This window comes from Physeter macrocephalus, chromosome 6 (assembly GCF_002837175.3).
Source record: "Physeter macrocephalus isolate SW-GA chromosome 6, ASM283717v5, whole genome shotgun sequence".
Lineage (NCBI taxonomy): Eukaryota > Metazoa > Chordata > Mammalia > Artiodactyla > Physeteridae > Physeter > Physeter macrocephalus.
In genome coordinates, this window is record NC_041219.1 from 12,109,330 (window position 1) to 12,129,281 (window position 19,952).

Below are 19,952 nucleotides of genomic sequence, written 5' to 3' on the forward strand. Positions count from 1 at the left end.
AGCTTGTTAGGAGGGCTTCTATGGCTCCACCCCTAGAGATTCTGCTTCTGTGGGGCCTAGGAATCTGCCTTGTAATACTCCCAGGTGACTCTAGTGCAGGTTGTCCAGGAGCCATGCTTTAGGAAACTGCTCCCAACAAGAGGAGAGCAACCACTGAGCTAGAGTGGGGCAGGCAGGCAGGAGTTCTGCACTGCTGAATTAATTGCCAGCTCTGAAGAGCCGGAATGGTGGGGCCTGTTGCCTAGCAACCCTCACTCTTGAGGCACACTTGCCAGCTTAGAGAGAGCCATCTTTTCCAACAGCTGTAATGCAAACATTAACCTGATGAGTCAACCGCATAATGGGGTGGACTCTCTTTAACCAATAAAAATGAAGGTGGGAACCCAGATGATTTACCACTAACCGACATCACAGCACTCCTCCAAAAGGTTAATTGAAAGACACTGAACACTAAATTAAGCTGAAGTTTTATTTAAAACGTAAAAGAAATGGTTCTTGAAATGCTGATGAATAAAGCGAAAAGATATAGTGCTCTCTTCCTACTAGTCAGCTGGCCTATCCAAGTACAGGGCAACATACAGTACTTAAGTACTGGTAGAATTTCACAGTAGTTTAGTGTTTGTTAGATTATCTGTGCCTAGATTATGTAGAGCTTCTCAGTGTGTGATCTTGGTCTTGGGTTTGCACCTCTACTGAGCATGAACAAGGGCTCCTGCTCCTTGGCCATAGCCAAATCCCTTGGGCCCAAAGTTTTTCGCATAGCATCCTGCAAAAGAAAAGGGAAGAGTTAGTGCAAGTCCATTAAGCTTTGCTAGCATTGGTTAAGACTGATGTATCAACAAACATCCGTAAATTGAAAAAGCTGTTGGCTATGCCAAGAAGAGTTCAACTTATTTAAGGTGTAAAGTGTGCCATGTAGTAACTATGTTCAAGCTGTAAAGGTAAGTCCGAGTCTTCTGGTTCCCTAGTGTTCAGCTCATGGTCCCAGCTGAGTTACAAGTATGCAAATCGGGCCAGACAAGTTATATATTTGTCTGTTACCTTCATATATTCATATGCTTTGCTTAAAACATTAAGCTGAAAGAAGACTATTGTTTGTTTTTATTTGTAGGGGAGTTTTAAATGACCAGGAACTTAACTTACTATATCATCAAAAATGTTCTGTGGTTTTTCTGTCATCTGTAAGCATCTCTAGATCTTTTATTTTCAAATACCCAGTGGCACTATCCCAGCTTTTCCCATTTTCAGAGTGCTTTTTGTCCTTTTTTTTTTCCCCCTGCTAGTGACATTTCCTTCACTAACAGCCAGTGTGAGATACCCATATGGACACCAATAACTGAAGTTAATTTTACCTTTACAATAGATTTCACCTTCTTTCTCAGTCAGAGTTGTTGACTCAAGACTCTTCCCACACTTGGCACATCGGAAGCAGTTTTTGTGCCAGGGCTGGAAGAGAGGAATAAGTAAGTTTAGATGCTGTGGCACAGTGGCTCAGGAAGATCAACCCCAAACAGGCTCCTGACTACTGGGGGTCAGCCCCAACCAGAAGGCTGAAACTGGACCCTCTACATTCTTGGTTGCCTGCAAAAGGGCTGAGTTCAGACTTCATCCACAGAAGACATGGACCGGGAGCTGTGCCACGGAAGGGCCATTTCCCTAAGAGCTGTCTGAAACCTCACCGCAAGCCCTGTGTGCTCCTTTGAAGACCACCTCCTTTACGGTTGAGAACACTGCAGCTCAAAGAGGTGAAGTGGTTAAGCAACTTCTCCAAACCAGATTAGCATCAGGTGCCCTAAGTCACTGAAGAACCTGAAGAGTCCAGGTTTGTTAAGTCTGCCCTTGTCAGTTAACACCTTCAGGAGCGCCCCCTATGAAAACAAGGTTCTTTTAAACACAGATGTGATTTGTCAAATAAGGGCATCACTTCAAAAAATTAATGATTCAGATGGAAATTCGATTAAGAAAAAATTTAATTCAAGGCATTTATTTATAAGGCAGAGCGCCTGAGTGGGCTGCGGAGGGGCCTGGGGGAGAAAGGTAGTGGAGAGTAGTCATACGCTGCTATTCACTCAAGACAGCACTTTACCTTTCCAGCTCCAATGATCTTCTCGGCAGCGTACACAGAATCCCCACATCTGGAACACTTCTCAGCACCTCCGTATTTCTGAGCAAATTTAGAAGTATTTGGATTTGTCGTAGGCCTGTGAGGTTGAACACTTGTGGAAAGGGGAGAAAAGGAATTAGGCAAGGTTTTCCAAAGGGCCCTTATAAGCCTTACAAGGCAGACACAATGGAACCCTGGGACTTAATTGCTATAGTCTCCCTTGGCTGGAGCCCTCCACAGGCCAGTACAGGGGAAAGAAAAAGGAAGAAGTAAATCTCAGGGACTGGCCAGTTATTATTTTAACCTATTTATGGGCTCATTATTGTTACAAAAAGACAGACAAGGCTCCAAACTTAAATGTCTGTCCCTCTGAGTCTAAACTCATTAGAATCCATTGAATCCCCAGTGCTAACCTCTCCACTAAACAATTATGCTGTGTTTTATGAAAACCTACCATAGCACATATTTTCACCCCACATTCGTATCATTATTATTATTATTCATATTACCACTGGAATCATAGCTAGCTTTTTACTTCACAGAAGATAGAAAAAATCAGTAGTAACTTAAGCAGTTAAGTTCTGCACATAGGTCAGCTGACTTAGGCAGTAACTAGGAAAATTAAGTATGTTTTACATATTACTTAATTCCCCAATATATTAGGGGAAAGTATGAATAAATTACATTTTTCATGGGAAAATATTTTAGAAAGTTTGCCTATTACTCTGTGATCTGTTTACTTTTTCTCTGTATAGTGTACTGTTTTTGTCACTATTTACAGGTCACTAGGTAAACCTTGTTTTCCTCTCACTTTCTGTAATTTTTTTCTATTCAGTATGTAGATGTACTTACCATGCAGAACACCATTCTGGGCTCTGAAAAGATTTAAAGGCTTTCCTAAAGCCTTACAAGTAGGTTGAGCAGATAAGATGTGACAACAAGAGTTAGCACTCAGCAAAGGGTAGCTAAGTGTCAATTTTTCCTACTAGGAAAACAATTTCATCCTAGTTATATTTTATTAAATAGGTTACATACATATTTAAAATAAAGTGTTAATTTAGGAATACTGCCTTTTCATAAAACAGTTTATTCAAACTGTACATGTATCTTTAATATCTTCATCTCCACTATATCCATTTTTTAGTCATTTAATGGTTTTCTACACTTCCACCTCAGTTGTTTAATATACAGCATTTCTTGAATCATGTTTGATGTGTCCACTGGAAATTTTATTCTAAGCAACAAATAACCAATTTCCAGTACTAATTCACAGGACTGAATTTTCCATTGTCCCTAATGGCATATTTTAAAAAAAATCTCCACAACCCACTGTATATATAGTCAGCCCTCTTTATCCACAAGTTGTGCATCCAGAGATTCACCCGACCTCGGATCAAAAATATTCGAGAAAAAAATTCTGGAAAGTTCCAAAGAGCAAAACCTGCATTTGCCACACGCCAGCAACTATTTACATAGAACTTGCATGCTCAGATTTTGTATCCTTGGGGGGGGTCCTGGAACCAATCCCCCATGGATACCAAGGGACACCTGTACTTACTTTTAAAAGTGATCTTTAAAAGCTATTCGCAATGATATCCAACACTTGCAGTTAGGAGTTTTCCAAGAAAAACTTCCAAATCTGCTAATCATTAAGAAGAACTTTATACGGATTATCTCCCACCTCCCTTCCAGCAACCTCAGAAGCCATGGTTAATTGCTACCTCGTATGACAGATGAGGAAAATAGGGCCTTACATTTAAATAACTTGCTGAAGGGCTAGAGAATTAGTAAATTGGTGAGCCTGAACTAAGAAATGCAGGTCTGCCTCAAGGAAGATGTTTCTGCCCACTCGGTGCTGCCTCTTCAAGAGATCCCCCCGAAGCTGTTTGGTCCCCATAACTTTCACAATGACCATGTGCCATAAGGGCAGTCCAGACTGCAGGTGCTCCCAGAGTGCAGTCATTAAGAGGGGCTTCTGGAAAAGGAAATCCTACACCTGGTCCTGCAGGATGAGTAACATGTGGCCAGGCTAAGAAGGGGAAGAGGCAAGGACACAGATCAAGACAGGCCAGCATAGAAGGTTGGCTAATTTTTGGAGAATATGGAGAAGCAAGAGTAGATAAAGAAGAGGGGTCACTGGTATTTGTGACTTTAACACTATGGCCACAATTGCTGACTCACTTTTGGGCTCATGGATGAGTTTTGTTTGGGGGGAACCTGTACAGGTTTATGTGTCTGAAATAAAATCTTGGGAAACAAGAAGAGATTTTAACAAGTTGGAAATGGAGAGCAGAACCAGAACAATGAACTTTAACAAAGTCAGCGGTAAGCTGGGGTCCTGCAAGTGACGGCACGCAGCAATGAATGAGTCAGCCCTCATACAGCCGATGCCCAGCAACGCACCACAGCTCAGAAAGTGAGTGTGGAAGAAGCAGGAGAACAGAGACGTGGGCCTCGAGGCAGGACAGCGCACAAGTATGCGGGCCCAGAGGACAAAAGTTCAAATCCTGTCTCTGCCACTTACCTGTGTGAGCTGAGCCTTAGTGTCCTATCTGTAAGATAGGGACAAAGTAACTCAACTCAGAGTTACTGTGAAGATAATATAGCATGAACATAAATGTTCAGCAGACGTTCTTTCAGGCATACCATAATGTACTGTGCTTAAGATCATAAGCTTTGGAGTTACAGTGGGTTAAGTTCCAGGCTCTACAATTAACTAGCAGTGTGACGTTAGGCAAGTCACTTAATTCTCACTGTCTCACTTTGTTCTTGATTAAGATAGGAGACCCTGCCTTATAGGGTTGTGAGGATTACATGAGTTACCATATATTATTGCATGGTGTCCAGTCTACAATAAGGGCACAATTAATGGCCTTGTCCAAGGAAAGGCCATCTTCTTGGAGTATTACACAATTTTGGCCTCTTCAGTATAAAATGGATGTGGAAAATGTGAAGTTCAAATGAGGGAATTAGTCAAGAACAGGAATTAAATTCCACATGAAGAAATTATGTCTCAACGTGAATTACTAAGTGAAGTTTAGCAGATTTAGCACTTTACTTACTTTGGTACCAAAACCTTTAAAATTTAGTAACACTAACCTCTCATAGAATCAAATACAGGAAATAATTTCCATTTTTAAGTAAGAATTTAAGCTAGAGAAGAGTAATTTCTTGGTGAGGAAACATTCTTACATGGAAGGACTGACTGAGGAATTTTCATTGACTGCTTAATTGCACATGAGAAATGCATCTCATGATTCCGATACTACATTTCTCCATCATTTGATTTCATGATGTCTGGTCTTTGAAGTGCTGTGAAACGGAAGTAAATTTAAACCACTTGCTTTTGAGAACATCACAACTCCTCGATACACCTCATAATGCTATAAACCGGGACTGGAAATCACTGGAATAATCGATAAGAACTCTGTCAGGTCCAAAACTGTCCATTATTTCAAGCTTAAAGAACAGTCATTAGTTTATACTAGAAAATCTGAGTCATTGTCTTTGATTCTTTCAAGCTAAAAATCTGGAAACTCCCAGATTCCCCTTCACCAAGCAACATGAATTGCCACCATGCCTTCCTGAAGGTCACATGGTCTTGACTCACCTCTCGGGCTTGATGCCCAGCCTCTCGCCCCGGTCCATGTTGAGTGTGCCCGCGCCCTGGCCGTACCCATAGCCCTTCGGCCCGTACTTCTTTCCATAGCAGGATTTGCAGTAGATCTCGTCATCGTGAATTGCCACTGTTGTACTATCTAAATTTTTCCTGCAAACCACTGAGGGGGAAAAAGTTAGACTTTAAAAATATGCCAAAGATTGCCTTTTTCCTTAGAACAATGGTGGCGCTGACACAGGGCCTAGAAAAGGTAAAGGCACAGGCTCTCTCACATTCCTAGTTTATTCTCTGGTTCCCAAAAGCCACTGGAGAGCACCTGGACGGCTCGCTACCTGTGAGGACGATTTGCGTTCCTCCATGGATATGATGGTCATTTCAGAAATACATTAGAATTTTAACATCCTGAAGCCTCAAACTTTTTAGTAGGATCTGCCCCCCAGACAAGAGGGAGAGAAGTTTCCAAGATGTCTATAATTACACGAACAAAAGGAACAAAACCAGCACTTTGCGCCCAAGACCCTCGCTCCCAACCTTCAACACTCAATCTTTTCATCCCCTTCATCCAAATATTAAAGAACAAAAGGGTAGGAGCGCCTTGGGCGAGCTGCCTCTGCAGCCCCTCCTCCCCCAGAAGCACCCCCAGGGATAAAAACGGTTTTAAAGCCAGAATTCTAGTCTTCATCACTAGTCTAGAAGGGAAAAAGCAGTCTTCTTTCATCTCGCCACCGGCTTCTCCAGCAGTGATAAGTATGTCTGAAAATCGTCAAGTGGTTTAAAGTCTGCATGTGTTTTCCCTTCAGTCCCAAAGGAGAACACATTCTTTCTTGATGGATTTCTTACCACATTTCCACGTATCCCACTTCATAAAACTGCCAAATGTCATCATGTTTTATCCAGACATTATTTCACTTTCTAAGACTTCAATTAAGCTTGAGGAAAAAAAGACTTGTGAGAGAGCTCACTGGAAGCATAATCGGGCAGCAGGAAACCCAAGATTAGTGCAGCAGAAAAGGGGATTCCCCCCACCCCTTATTTAAAAGACAGAGGGAGAAACAAAAAGAGGAAGAACAGAAAGAAGGGCAGGGGAAGGTGACTAGCTGGCTGCTTCAGAGTTGAGTTAAATGATGAAGTTTCTATTATCTTAGACTGAAGTCTTCTCTGGTAGAACAGAAATGACATCATCTACTTTGAACCTTGCTGTTGAGGTTCAAGTACTGAAATACATCTGCTTAAAGACAGAGTTAACCTAAAATCGTACACTGCTGAAGAACAAACACCCTTAACAGACAGAATAAATAGAAAAACTGGTTTTAAACACATATTTATTAACCAGAGCAAGTTTAAATATATGAAATTTTGACTAGAGAACCACGCCTTTCCCCCTAGGCCTCATCCGTATTCTCTGCAGTAAAATTCTCCTAAGGTCTGCAAACTACTCTGAATTATTTCCTTAAAAGGCTTTAGTCAGCAGAGGCACATATTAGGAAGGAGTAATAAAGATGACCAGTAAAGACCTTGACATTTAATAAACCCTGACTTGATTACGGTGTAGACATCCTGGCTTAACCTAGAGGAAACTAAGAATAATTTCTCAAGTATTTACATTTCCTCTTGGTTCACATACTCTCTTGGTTACAAAGCTGCTGAAAAATATGGATTCCTTTAAAAAAAATTAACTTCTAGGAGAAGAAATGGTTAAGCCAAATCTGAGAAATGCTAGCTATTATGGAGGCGTACATAGCAAACATTCACATGTTGTATTTGTATTCTTCGTAACTGCAACTCTCTGTTGTCTGTTTCTGGTCGTCTGCAAAGCAGTTGCTGTATAAAAAGGTCCAGACGCCTTAAATGCTGGTGCCTAGAAGGAGGACAACTAAAATTTGTGAGGGAAACTCTTTCTGAAGATTATTCCTTAGTGTAACCAAATTTCTTTTTAACATAGGCAGTTTCTAACAGTAATTTTCACTGCACAGTACTCTAGATATAGCGGAGAGCTGCACAGACGGGTGGGTTCCTCACGTAACAAATCCTTCGTTCAAGAAAGTTTTGTCATTTGAATCAGAAGCTGATTAATGTTGAGCTTCCTGAAGCGGCTACTCTCCTGTTTTAAGACTGAAGACTTGGTTGTCCTGAGAAGGAATCTGCCGGGGAGAGGGGGCTTCTCTTCTGTTCCCTTTCTCTCATTATCAGGTACTGACCATCGTTGGAGCAGACGCCCACGTGCTGGTTCGTGGTCTACCTCCTGTCTGTACCAGCCACTCCGGTAATTCTCTCTCTATAAACAACAGTAATTCCCCACCTGCTTCTGTGGGATTTTCATATCCTACATTCCTTTCCCTCAAATTTAGGACATCAGTAACAAGAAATAACTCTGAATATTCACTACCAGAGAAGACAGAATTTGAGCTTCTAGACATGTGAATTTCAACTAACAGTGTGGCGAGAAACCAGCCAGTTAGGTTTCAAAGAGAAGGAGCCCCACCAGAACGAGAAAGCTGGGGCGGATGGGTAGTGAGCTGTTCGTTCAGGAATCGGAGCCAAGCCGCTGGGATGTGCCAGGAACTGTGCTGGGTGCCAGACTATAAACAACCCCGAGGTCTCGGTGAAGCGGGGGAGACACACGTGACAATAGATAAAGTACGGGGGTGCCAAGTGGAGGCGAAGCGCTACGGGGACCCAGAGGCCAAGGGTCTGGGTCGCCCCTGCTGTCCTTGCTGTGAGGCTGAGCACTTGCTCTGTCCATGGGGACAGACAGGCAGAAACCACTGGGGCTGCTAAAATCATCTTTGTTAACAAAACCACAGTTTCTTCCTGAAATCGGTGAACTGCAGCTTCTGACACACGAGTTCTGTTCACGCGAGCGCAGGGGAGACTCACTGCACAGGAAGCAGCAGCGGTGGAAGCTCCGGCCATCGCACTGCACCTCCTCTGCGTGGTACACAGTCCTCCCACAGGCCCCGCACTTGTTGCCACCTCCCCAGACGGGCATCCTGCAGGAAGACAGAATCGTTAGGACGGGCCCCTACTGTACGAGACGTCTTACACGCTCCCTGGAGGGCTTTTTACACCCAGGGGACAGCAGACAGCGTTGGTTTCTCTATAACCTGCCCTGACCACATCTTTAAAAGACCTGCGTTCCTCCAAGGTAACCTCGTCTCACCTCCCAAATCACAGCCCTCACTAGGAAACGGGCTTGTCGTGCACAGGTTCTTTTCTCCTGCAGGACAAAGGACCTGCATTGAGTACAACAGTGCAGGTCGCCAGGAACAAAACAAACTGCCGCCAGCATCCACGGGAGTTGAGAAAGCAGTGTAGGGAGTGGAAAGGCAAACGCTGCCCACGCCCACCCTCCAGTCGTAATGAACTGGTTTAAAGCTCAGCTGAAGAACTTACACCTGGGTGGAGGTTTTTACATGTTTCATTCACTGTAACATCACCAAATTCTTAACCATAGAACATACACGAGCTATGACACACTTCTAGGGAGGGGGGAAGTGCTGGACGGCCCGGCAAGATTAAGTTGTATATTTTCTGCTCAAGTTATGAGAGATTATAGCATAAACACTTGTTTCTCTGACTAGCACAACTGCATGGCTGGAGCCTGGCAGTAACCACAACAAACACCCATCCAGATGGCTATTATTTAAGTTTCTGTGCTTCACTAATCCTAGTGTCCTGAAGTCCAGCCGACAGTTGGTTTTCCATCTCTGGTGGGCCTGTCCGTCCACACAGAATAGGCTACCAAGTTGCCTTCCTGGCAAAATGAATTGTTTGTTGACTATGTCAGAATAACCTCTGAGTAATGTGGCCTGGGGGTAGAAATGGAAGTTTAAATCCTTGGCTGTCTTGCTGTGATGTAGGGCAACGTGTTCTAATCTCCTTTGCAATGAACTGGTCTACCTGGACCCAGTTTAAAACGCCTAGTTCTGAATGGCCAGTGTGCTCAAGTGCCTTTGCCAGTACAGAAAGTTGTCCTGCAGAGACAGCATGTTATGTCAGACCTGCCCTGAGTGGGTATCTAAAAACACAGTAGAAGAATTCCTTTCATCCCCACCATCATTTCCAGACTTCCCTTTGCTGAGTGCCATTTGCAGCCCTTGTCTGTTGCATCTCCTTGGATGAGCTGCTGCCTCTCTAGTAAACAGCTAGCTAAGAAGGCTGAGACGTCCTTACTAACTCAAGTCTGGCTAGAAAAAAGGGACAAGGACAGCTGCAAGCAAAAGGCTGAAGAATCTTCAGTCCTTAAGATAAAAAGGAGGGTGGAGAAAATTCCTATCCCACTTGCCCATCCTACACCATTTCGACAATCCAGAACACAATGACTCCCTAAACACTGAGATGAGGTCTTTACACAAGAAAGATTTACAGAATTAACCACTGTGTTGGGCACCCTTCTGGGGCACAGCCTTCTCTGGCCCCTCTTCTGGTAATACTTTCCCCAGATTTTCTCGAGGGCAGCAGCCATCTCTTTCTTGGCGCACGTGGTTTAGAGAAGTACTTACTAAAATGTGGTCTCCTGGTGACAGTCCACTGTGCTGGCTACCAATTCGAGACAACATTCAGATAAGCGTTTAGAAAGTTTTCTACAATTTTATGCCACAACAATCAAGAGCTTGATCAGTGGACTCATCTTGTTGGACAGAGGACAGTCAGATAATCAGTGTGTATTTGGAAATTAAAATAAAAAGAATGGTCCTTTACCACAGATAGTTTGAGAAGCACTGGTTTAGAGGGTGTGCCTCTACCCTCGATTCCAGGGCTGGACATGTGAGGCATCACTGCAGTCAGATGAGTGCATTCCCCCTCCTGCCGTGGCAACTGGTTTAGGAATGGGCACAGGACCCCAAGCCAGTTCAATGGAAGTTAAACCCGGCCTTGGGTTTAGACCTGTGCCAGTGCAGGAGTGGAGTTGTTAGCAGCTGTCTGGAAGAAAAGAACCTAAGAAGGAAGCCAGCACAGAGGAAAACAGAGAGACTAGTTTAGATAGTCTTTAGCCGCACCTTGTTGTATCCTGTGCTCTTCAATTATATGAGCCAATAAATTCCCCTTTTTAAGCCTTTGGGAGATAGAGCCCCTGGTCCTAGAAACAAACAAGAACAACACACACGGACACACAAAAAGACCTGACTGATACGCCTAGTTATCCCTACATTGTTGGCCTCAACTTGCAAAAAGCCTCTTTCCCTTGTTCAGACAGGAACAGAGTCATTTCTAGGGTCCACAAATGTTACCAGGCTCCTGTGAAGGCATCCATATAGGATCGATATCCAGCAACAATGGAATATATTTGCAAGCTTGTCTTTGGTAGTTGCATAAATCTCTTTATTCCTGTCCCTGGAGTCTGGTGCTCCGTTGTTTAAATCCACAATGAAACCTGAGCCTGGCTATAGAACCTGACACAAAACTTGGCTCCAGCACCTGCACTGGCTTGAGTTTGGAGGGCAGTTAATGATATTGACTTTGCCCCATGGCTCCAAAGCTACCCGCGTTCTGGAATGCTCACAGATACAACAGACATCTGCTGGAAGTATCCCATGGTTTCTGAGGAAACCAAACACCAAACCCAGACTTGCAGGTAATGACGTCACAGTGACTTAAAATCAGATCCCAACCATCAACAGCCCAGCTGGCTTTTAAAATACTTTTATCATCAAGGCATTTCTCATCATGTTAGAAAGTGTCATCGTACCACCAACCCGTATCATAATTACTTTGGAGCAATCACCAAAAAGGAGCCAGACTTTCTCTCAAGACAAACACTATCCTCGGTTGTCTCTAAATAACATTTAAAAATACATAAAAACTAACTCATCACTCTGTGTTACTCTCTCTCTATGACAGAGCAACTTGGACTTTTTAAAAAGGAAGAATATCTTCCCTTTCCTTGTGTAATTCAGGGTTGAATTCACCCCTTGTAAGTCAAGTCTGATTCCTACTGTACTTGCCACGCCAGCCAAATGTGAATGTGTCATCTTTTCGGGAAACACCTATCCAATACCTTCTCAGCTTACCATTTTAAGAGCTTCCTTCCTTTGAGGGTGGGGACCACAGCTCTATCTTCTCCCACACCATCAACCAGGGTGCTTGGCATATGTCAAAATATTTCATTTCTATTGTTTTAAGGAATCCTTCCTTTTTCAACTTGTTTTTACTCTTCCCAATTTGATCTTATGCTTATAAAGACAAAGGTAGCACTGCCCTACTTCTCTGTCACATTCTTGGATTCTCAGTAAAATTTCCAAGTCATTAACTTTTAAAAAGTTCCACTCAGTTTAAAGGCTTTCCTAAGGATTTCTGAATAACCCTCTCTGTGGGCCAGGCTAATGGTGTAATAGAGCATCCTCAGAAAGCTTCAGCTGGATTTACGTTTTATTTTTTAAGCAGGATAGTGGGTAGTTGGGTATTCCTTATGTTATTCTCTATTTTATATGTCTGAAATATTTCGTAATGGAAGGAAAGAAGGAGGGAAGGAAGGAAGGAAAGGAGAGATGGAGGAAGACTGATTTAGACAGGCCTGGGTTAACTTCACTATTATAATAGTTGTGCAATGTTGGGCTTAATTTTCTTATCTGCAAAAAAGCGGGGAAAGGTAGCTCTCTCTACCTCACAGAGATATTGTGAAGATAAAACACAGTAAATAAATGCCTTGGTAGACATCCAATAACTGGTGGCTTGAGGATGGGAGGGGCATCTCATGCTGTCCATCCTGCTATCAGTACTCCTATAGGAAACCCACTGACTAGCACCTATAGAACACAGCTCAGAGCAACAAACAGTAAGGGAAAAAGTTATCTGATTAGTCACTCATAAACCTTTCTCTGGAACATTACAATGCACTGCAAGTAAAACAACAGTTGCACTTGCGGGGACTAAGAAATGAAGTTCAAATTTACACTTTTAGGGTGAACCCCTATGCGTGTTTGCTGCATTTGGCAGAGGGAGATGGGACCATCTTCCATTTCTGTCACTCCTGGCATTGCTATGCATATATTAAAAAAAAAATACACACAAAAACCCAAAGCTTCATTTTTCCTACAAGCCCTTGGCTGCACTACTCCACAACAGCTGACATTAATCACCGCAAACTGGATTTGCACTGAGCAATCTGGGCTGCATGCCTTTGCCCGATCCTATGCATTAATTTACAAAATGGTAAGAGAAGAAATAAAACCCCACGTTACACACACCTCACAAAAGAGGCCAAACATGGGCCAGTTCAGTTTTTTTTTCTTGTTCTTTGTTTCTCATTGCCTGAAAGAGCTCCAGCACTAGGGTTTATCCACTGTGTTGGATTAAAAAGCTTGGTTTACATCCAAACACCTATGTGCAGTTTCTCTTTGCTGCTTCTCCCCAGTCTGAGACACCACCCAGAATCAGTAAGACTTAGCCCAAGAAGAAAATGACTATAGTCTAAATCTGAGTCACCTTGCGGTAAAGTTAGCTCATTCTCTGGATAACCAGTGACCACAGGGATCATTCTCCCCACCTGTGCTGCACTGACTACCTTATTTTAGAATCTGAATGACTCAAACCCATGAATTTCGAGCCTATGTGCCACCACTTGTAATTTAAATTAACTGGTCTGATGCCGAGTGAATCCATCTATAAACCCAGATTCTAAGTGCTTCCAGAAGATTTGACATCTTATGACTACCCTTTGTTATTATGCTATAACTTCCCAAAAGGAGAATCTACTATAAACCAGTTTCATCTTGAGCCACATCCAGAGAGGGTCACTTGTTAAAGAATATGTAACTGTCCCCAATTATAATGATTTTTAAAGAGGCCAGAGTTTGAGAGCTGTAATTAATTGGAAATTAAGCTGCACTCAATGCCCATTCTAGAAAGGTTTTCTTCTACAACCCAAACTACCTGCTCAGTCTACTTCCCTTATCTGAGTGAATAGCACTGAGCCAAGGATAGGACTCTCTGTGTCTTAGTGATGGGCTCCAAGTTCCGTCTGGCTCCTTCTACCAAAGCTAAATCCTCAAGCTGGTCTTCAAGAGAGCTCGGCCTCAGGATGAACTAAGAAGATGGATTTTGGAGTCCACACAGTCTCATCTCCCTCATATGCAAAATAAGGGTAGCAGAACCTTTCTTTCAGAGTTGTTAAGAAAATGAGATGAGAAAATGCTTACAGTTGGCATTCAATTATTGGCCGCCTTTATCATCAGTGTTTAGCAATGTTCAGCCTTTGTTATCAATACTCATCTTCTCCTACCCATCTCATAGTCCATCCATTCCTTCATTATGTGCCTAATCCCTCTACATCAGGAAAACTGACTTACCTCCCGCCCTCCCACCCTCATCCAGCTAACTCCCGACTTCATTTCTGAATCTCAAGTAATTCTTCCAGGGTGGGGGCAGCTAATAAGCACTGTAATGCTGTACTGTGTATGAAACTCTCCTATAAATCTATTAATTCAACATCTTACAAGCCATATCCTGGGTTGGGAGCTGAGGATAAAAGGGTAAAGGAAGGGTGCCTGTTTCTCAGGGAGTTCTACTTTGGTGGTAGAAGTATGTAAACAAATAACAGCAAAATAACCCAAAGCACAGAAGCGTGTAGAAGGGGCTTTGGGAAGTCTGTATGGTCTATTGATAGAGGGATGCCAAAACAGTTTCATCTTGTTGATTGATTGATAGTGGGTTCCTGGAACTATGTTGGAAAAGATTCTGGAGACCAGTCAAGGTTCCGCATTAAAGATCATTGTGGTTAATAATGTCTGCCATAGAAACTGCAGGGCACGTGCCACCTCTAAGACATTCCAGGGATAAGAGAAAGAGTGTGGAACTCAGAGTGAGACAGATGTAAGCTTGAAGTCAGTTACCAGCTCTGTGATCTTGGCCAAGTTCCTTAACATCTGAGCCTCCACGTCTTCAGCTGTAACTTGGAAATGGATGAGCATTCTGCCACAGGAGAGTTGTAAGGATTTAACGAGATAACATTCGTAAAGTACGTGGCAGAAGCCTGTGCTCCACAAATATTGGCTTCCTTTTCCTTCAGGAGCACTAGCGGGCCTGATTATGGTTACCAAACGTTCAGCGGTTAAGTGACTTGCTCAGGTCACTGATCTCCAAAGATGCAAATCTAGGCTCAACCACTCATGTCTGACTCCAGAACCACAAGCTGTCCCCCAAACTCCCATATCTGATTTAAGGGTCGAGAACATTCATACCACCTGAGCGTGATCAGTCCTTGAGCTATCAACTTACACGCAGGAACACCTCCCTCTCTGGCCAGTCTTTATCCATCCACCTAGCAGTTAGCAAGTGTCCTCTGTGTGCTAACCTCATACCCAAACTGCTACTTTCAACCAAAACGTACTCTCTACCACTCCTCTCTGCCAACCAAAGTCCATCCTCCTACTGAGGGAAGCCTCCCTTCTATCTAATAAGCTGTCCTCTGTGTACCTCACCCTCACCATTCATTACTAATTCTATTTTCTGATGCCACTCATGTCTTCAACTCAGAGGACAGCTTGACACAGATTTGGAGACCAGCTGTCAAATCACACATTAGAACACAACTGCGCTCTCAGCCCGGGCACTCTGACCTCCACCTGCCAGCCCCAGTTAGCCACAATCTGTGCAAACTACGAGCTATTCAATTATGCAAACAATTTAATGTTTGTGTGATTTTTACATGGAGTCAGACTGAGATTTATATGCCAAGACTACTGTTTATTTGCCAAAAGATCTTAGGCTGGTTATCTGATCTGCTCGTTTTCTCATTTTAAAAACGGAGATACTGCTTATTTATATCATAAGGCAGTTTTGAGATTGAACAATACATGTAAAGCACTTCGAATAATGCCTGCCACATGATAAATAACAGTAATTAGAAATACTTAACGTAAAGCTTACTATACCTATGTTAAGTAGTCTACTTATATTAACTTAATCCTCATAACTGAGGTAGGCATTATCATTATCCTCACTGCATGGGTGGGAAAGCTGAGGTATAGATTATTAAGTGGCTCATAACTGTAAAACCAAAACACAATTACCAATTCAACTTAAAAATACCAGTGAAATTCAAATAGACTATACTGAGTTTATTTGACTGATGTTTCACTAAAACTAAAACACTGCTAGCAACACAAATATAGTAGTGACTGATACGGCTCTAGCACAAGTTCTTTTAAATTGGGTATTTTCTGTCCTGCTGTGGGAGGTATGCAGATTTGATTCTGTCTTTGCTTTCCTCTTCTGGAGGAGAAGCCACCATGAAACCTAACTGGGAAGTCATATGGGCTTAATGTATTAAATGCTATGTGTCCTCTTATTAGTCAAGGACAATTAGTAGTACTGTTGGTACAAACAGTAAAGCAAGGAACCTGATATCTTTTGCAAATGATTCACAATATACTTCTTTTGCTTCTTCCTCTAAGACTTACACTAAAATGTACAATTTTTATAATCAGAATTTGTGCCCGGCTCCTCCACAATTCCGTTTGAGAAAACTCCCCTAAGTCAGTCAGGGTTCTTAACCTGGGGTCCACAGATTCCTTGAAATTCTGGGGATCGCTGAACTTGGTACCGTGTACTTTATTTTATGCACCTAAAAACAGTTTGAGAAGGGGTCCAGAGGCTTCACCAGACTGCCAAAAAGTTCCATGACACAAAAAAGTTAGGTATTACCATCCTAGGTAATCAAGACCCCAAGTGTAGGGAACCCCACCCAATAGAACACAAAGGATGCCATGCAAATACCAGCCCAGGAAATGATACAGTTGAGGAAACCTGTGGATATCTGCAGAGAGAAGAAAGCTGGCCTCCAGGCAAGGCCTAGGCGATACTGTTCAGAGTCAGCAATCTTCTGGAAGAGGCTTTCACTGATAGCCGTTTCCCCCTATATTCAACGAAGTGCAGAACGGAGTCTAATTACAAGGAACCTCTCCCAAACTGGGCTGGGTTTTATACAAGGAACAGCATGCCTTCCGAGAACCCCTGCAAGGTATGTGCTATTACAAACCCATTTTACAAGATGAAGTAACTGAGACCAGAGAGTAAAATAACTTGCCTAAGGTCATTAGACCAGTGGCTGCTGAAGCTGGGATGTGAATTTGGGCCCAACTGGTCAGTCCTGTCCTTCTCACCATGCTATGCCTCCTCTCCCGCTGTGGGCTTGCTCTCCCCCGCTCATCTGATTTACCTGATTTCTGACAGAGAAGAAAAATTAGAGGCCCAGATGTCCACATTTAGTGGCGGCGTCAAGGCTGGACCCAGGCTTCTAAAGCTCATTTATTACTGCCCCCTCTAATCTATGCCAACATTCTTGCTATTTTAGTATAAAATACAGTTTCCTCAAAATCCAAGTGAGTTGGCAGTTTCATCAGGACAGACCTCCAGTGAGTACTGCTTTCAGCCCAGTATTTGGCATATACCAGTATCAATCAATATTTGTGAATACATTTGGAGGAATCCATTAAAAAACTCATGATAGAAACTGTAGATCAAATCTGCTAATATTTCTATTGCTTGAGTCCAATTAAATCTTTGTTCTCTACAATTGCAATCTTACTCATTCCTTCATTCATTCATTCAATTAACCAGCATTGGCTCTGGTTCAACGGTGTGTTTAAGACACCCAAGCCAAGCACTGTGAATTTCAAAGACTCATGGGATACAGACCCCCGTGTCTACCTAACTTCACTCTGAAACAGCGAAGGAAATGAATCCAGGGTAAAAAGAACCTTGAGAAATATTGGTAAAGTATAAGTGGCAGTCAACTTCAGAGGGCAATGACCAAGGAGACAAGTGTGGAGGGAGACCACAAAGGACTTAATAAAATTTGTTCTCGTTTGGTATGCAGTTTTTAACGTATGTGCAACTCACCCTTTAGGAATCCATTGCCCATCTCTTTCCTGAAAATTTGAGTCAAATTATAGCCAACTTTGTGGCTGTCCTATTTGAATTCTTGGCATTTTTTATAAGTAGAGTTTTAAAACAGGTTAACTAGAAAAGAACTAAAGAGACCATTTTTACTGCCGAGTTTAAAAAACTACCCAAAATAAAAAGTATTTATAAAATGAAAAGGAAAAGGAAAAAGCCTGGTCTGCAGACTGCGAATAAAACAGGTTGAACATTTGGGGTAACCATTTAAACAAATATCGTTCTACAAACGTCCTGGCTGGGGGGGGGGCAGGGCAGACGTGGGTGTCTCCCGACTCAGAAAACCCACCCTGCCCTCCCCCCCCACGGGGACTGCCTACGTGGAGCTTTGGAACCGAGGACGTGATTTGCAGGACCTGTTGCAGAATTTACAACCAAGCATTCTTGCTTTCCCGGTTTGTACCTGAATGGTAGAAAGTTCCAGAAAAAGCTAGGAGTGATCAATATGACGTTTCACTGCTGTGCCTTCAACATTTAAGGTTCAGCGCTCGGTGGGCAGAGACCACCAAACAATGGGGATACCAGGAGTTCTGTACCTCAGCAGGGGAAGGATTCCGGGCTCGACAGCCTGGGGGAGCCCCCTCCGCACCCCCAAGGGCTCCGAACCAACCTCTGGGAAGGTCGCCCTCGGCGTGCAGCACACTCGGGGCACAGGAGACCCCGAGACTCGGATCCCGCCCTCCCCTTTGAGAAGAGAGAACGCGCCACTGGAGGAGGGGGCCCTAGGCTACTAAAAGGCGGATTAGCAGCCCCGCGAAACTCTCGATCCCACCTCTCTCTCCCAGAGAAACCGGGATGGAGGTCGCGCACGATTATTTCTCTGCGCAGCGGACCCGGGATCCGAGAGAAGGGTTGAGGCGGCCACGGGGAACGGGGCAGGTGTGTGGAGATCGGGGCGCAGGGGTGAGGAGGATGGCTAGGGGGACCAAATGGGGACCGCGATGGGGACATCGGAGATGAGAGGGGGCGCCGGCAGGGCGGCCTCCGCATCCCAGGAGGCTGAGGGAACCCCCCCCCCCGGGGTCGGCGGAGACGTCCGCACCTTCCTACTCACTCGAGTCGCAAGCAGGACCACGCACCAAGGGCGGAAATAGCGAGAAGCGGTCGGAGAGAGCGCGGCGGGAGTCCGGGAGCCGGGACGCAGGGAGCGCCGGTACCTTTTCAAGCCCCCCTGTGGGCGTGGCCTGTGGGTGCCCCGCCCCCACTCCTCCGCGCCCCGCCCCGCCTCGCGGCGCAGCGCAGCGCCTGGCCGATTCCCGGACCGGCTCGGAGGGCGGGAGGGGGAAGCTGGTCGCGGCCGGGCTCCAGGGTAAAGACAGAGAGACAAAGGCAGAATCCCGCCTCTTCCTGCTGCTTCCCGCGCGGCCAGCATCTTCCCACGTACCGGGACCGCTCCCGCCGACTTTACTCCTCTCGCTCGCAACGGGAGCCCGCAGTTTCTAGAAGTGGTTAACCGGAGCCGGGAAAGGAGGCTTCCTCACCCTGCAGAGAGGCCGGACGGAGGGACTGTCCCGTCGGGAAATAGCCCTCGCCGCCCTGCGACGTGCCCTTCCGACCGCGGTTGCCAATTCTCCTTTAGGAGGGAACAGTCCAAGGTCGAGGAGTTTCCAGCAGTAGAAAACCGGCCAGATCGGGAGTTTCCACCACCCCGTCCCTTGCCTTACCCCTATAAGTAAACTCAACGTGATTAACTTCCCCAGTGGACAAGTATCTGCTGGCCCGATTTCCAGCTTCTGGGAATCCGCAACCTTCCTGTTCTTAAAGAGCAAAATTTCTCATCTAGACTAAATAAATGACGTTACCAAAAAAGCCTCATTACTCAAGTGTTTTGCCTCTCCCACCATCGGGGGGCACGGCTGCACACGCTGCCGAAGGAGTGCACGGGGTGCGGAGAAACCCACCCAGAAACCCGGGCCCCAAAGGGCCTTGGGATTACATTTGTCGGTATCAGAAAAGCCCAGGGATAGCAGTGACAACCGAGGGGACCTAATACCTGAACTACAGGCTGATTTATTGTTTTAGATGAAAAGAAAAACAAACAATGCCATCTTTATCTTGTTCACATTCTAGGCTGACTGATGACCTCTGTGCCAGAAGTGAGGATCCCTGAGAGTTGATGTTTGGGAAAGTGGAGCACTCAAGAAAGACAGTGACCAAGGTTTTCCCTCAGGCCACAAATGCAATAGCCTCCTCTAGTGCAGAGCTTCTCAAACTCCACACTGTAGACATTTCGGGCTGGGTAATTCTTACCTATGGGGGCCGTCCTGGGTGTTGTAGGATGCCTACAGCCACTAGATGCCAATAGCACCCCTGCCTCCACACTGTAACAGT

At 44.4% G+C, this 19,952-nt stretch overlaps 1 protein-coding gene across 2 annotated transcripts; it reads right to left on the reverse strand.

Annotated features, from left to right (window-relative positions):
• Positions 1 to 455: 455 nt before the first annotated feature.
• CSRP2 (cysteine and glycine rich protein 2) lies at positions 456 to 18,771 on the reverse strand. 2 transcript variants are annotated; one of them, XM_007123730.3, is made up of 6 exons: positions 18,676 to 18,771; positions 8,601 to 8,713; positions 5,715 to 5,883; positions 2,087 to 2,216; positions 1,353 to 1,446; positions 456 to 766 (listed from the first exon to the last, which is right to left on the reverse strand). In XM_007123730.3, the coding sequence occupies exons 2-6, from the start codon at positions 8,710 to 8,712 to the stop codon at positions 690 to 692; spliced, it is 582 nt and encodes a 193-aa protein (XP_007123792.1). In that variant the 5' UTR covers position 8,713; positions 18,676 to 18,771; the 3' UTR covers positions 456 to 689. The 2 variants fall into 2 exon arrangements, with proteins under 2 accessions (XP_007123792.1, XP_007123793.1); XM_007123731.4 differs by having other exon boundaries at positions 18,664 to 18,771.
• Positions 18,772 to 19,952: the final 1,181 nt, after the last annotated feature.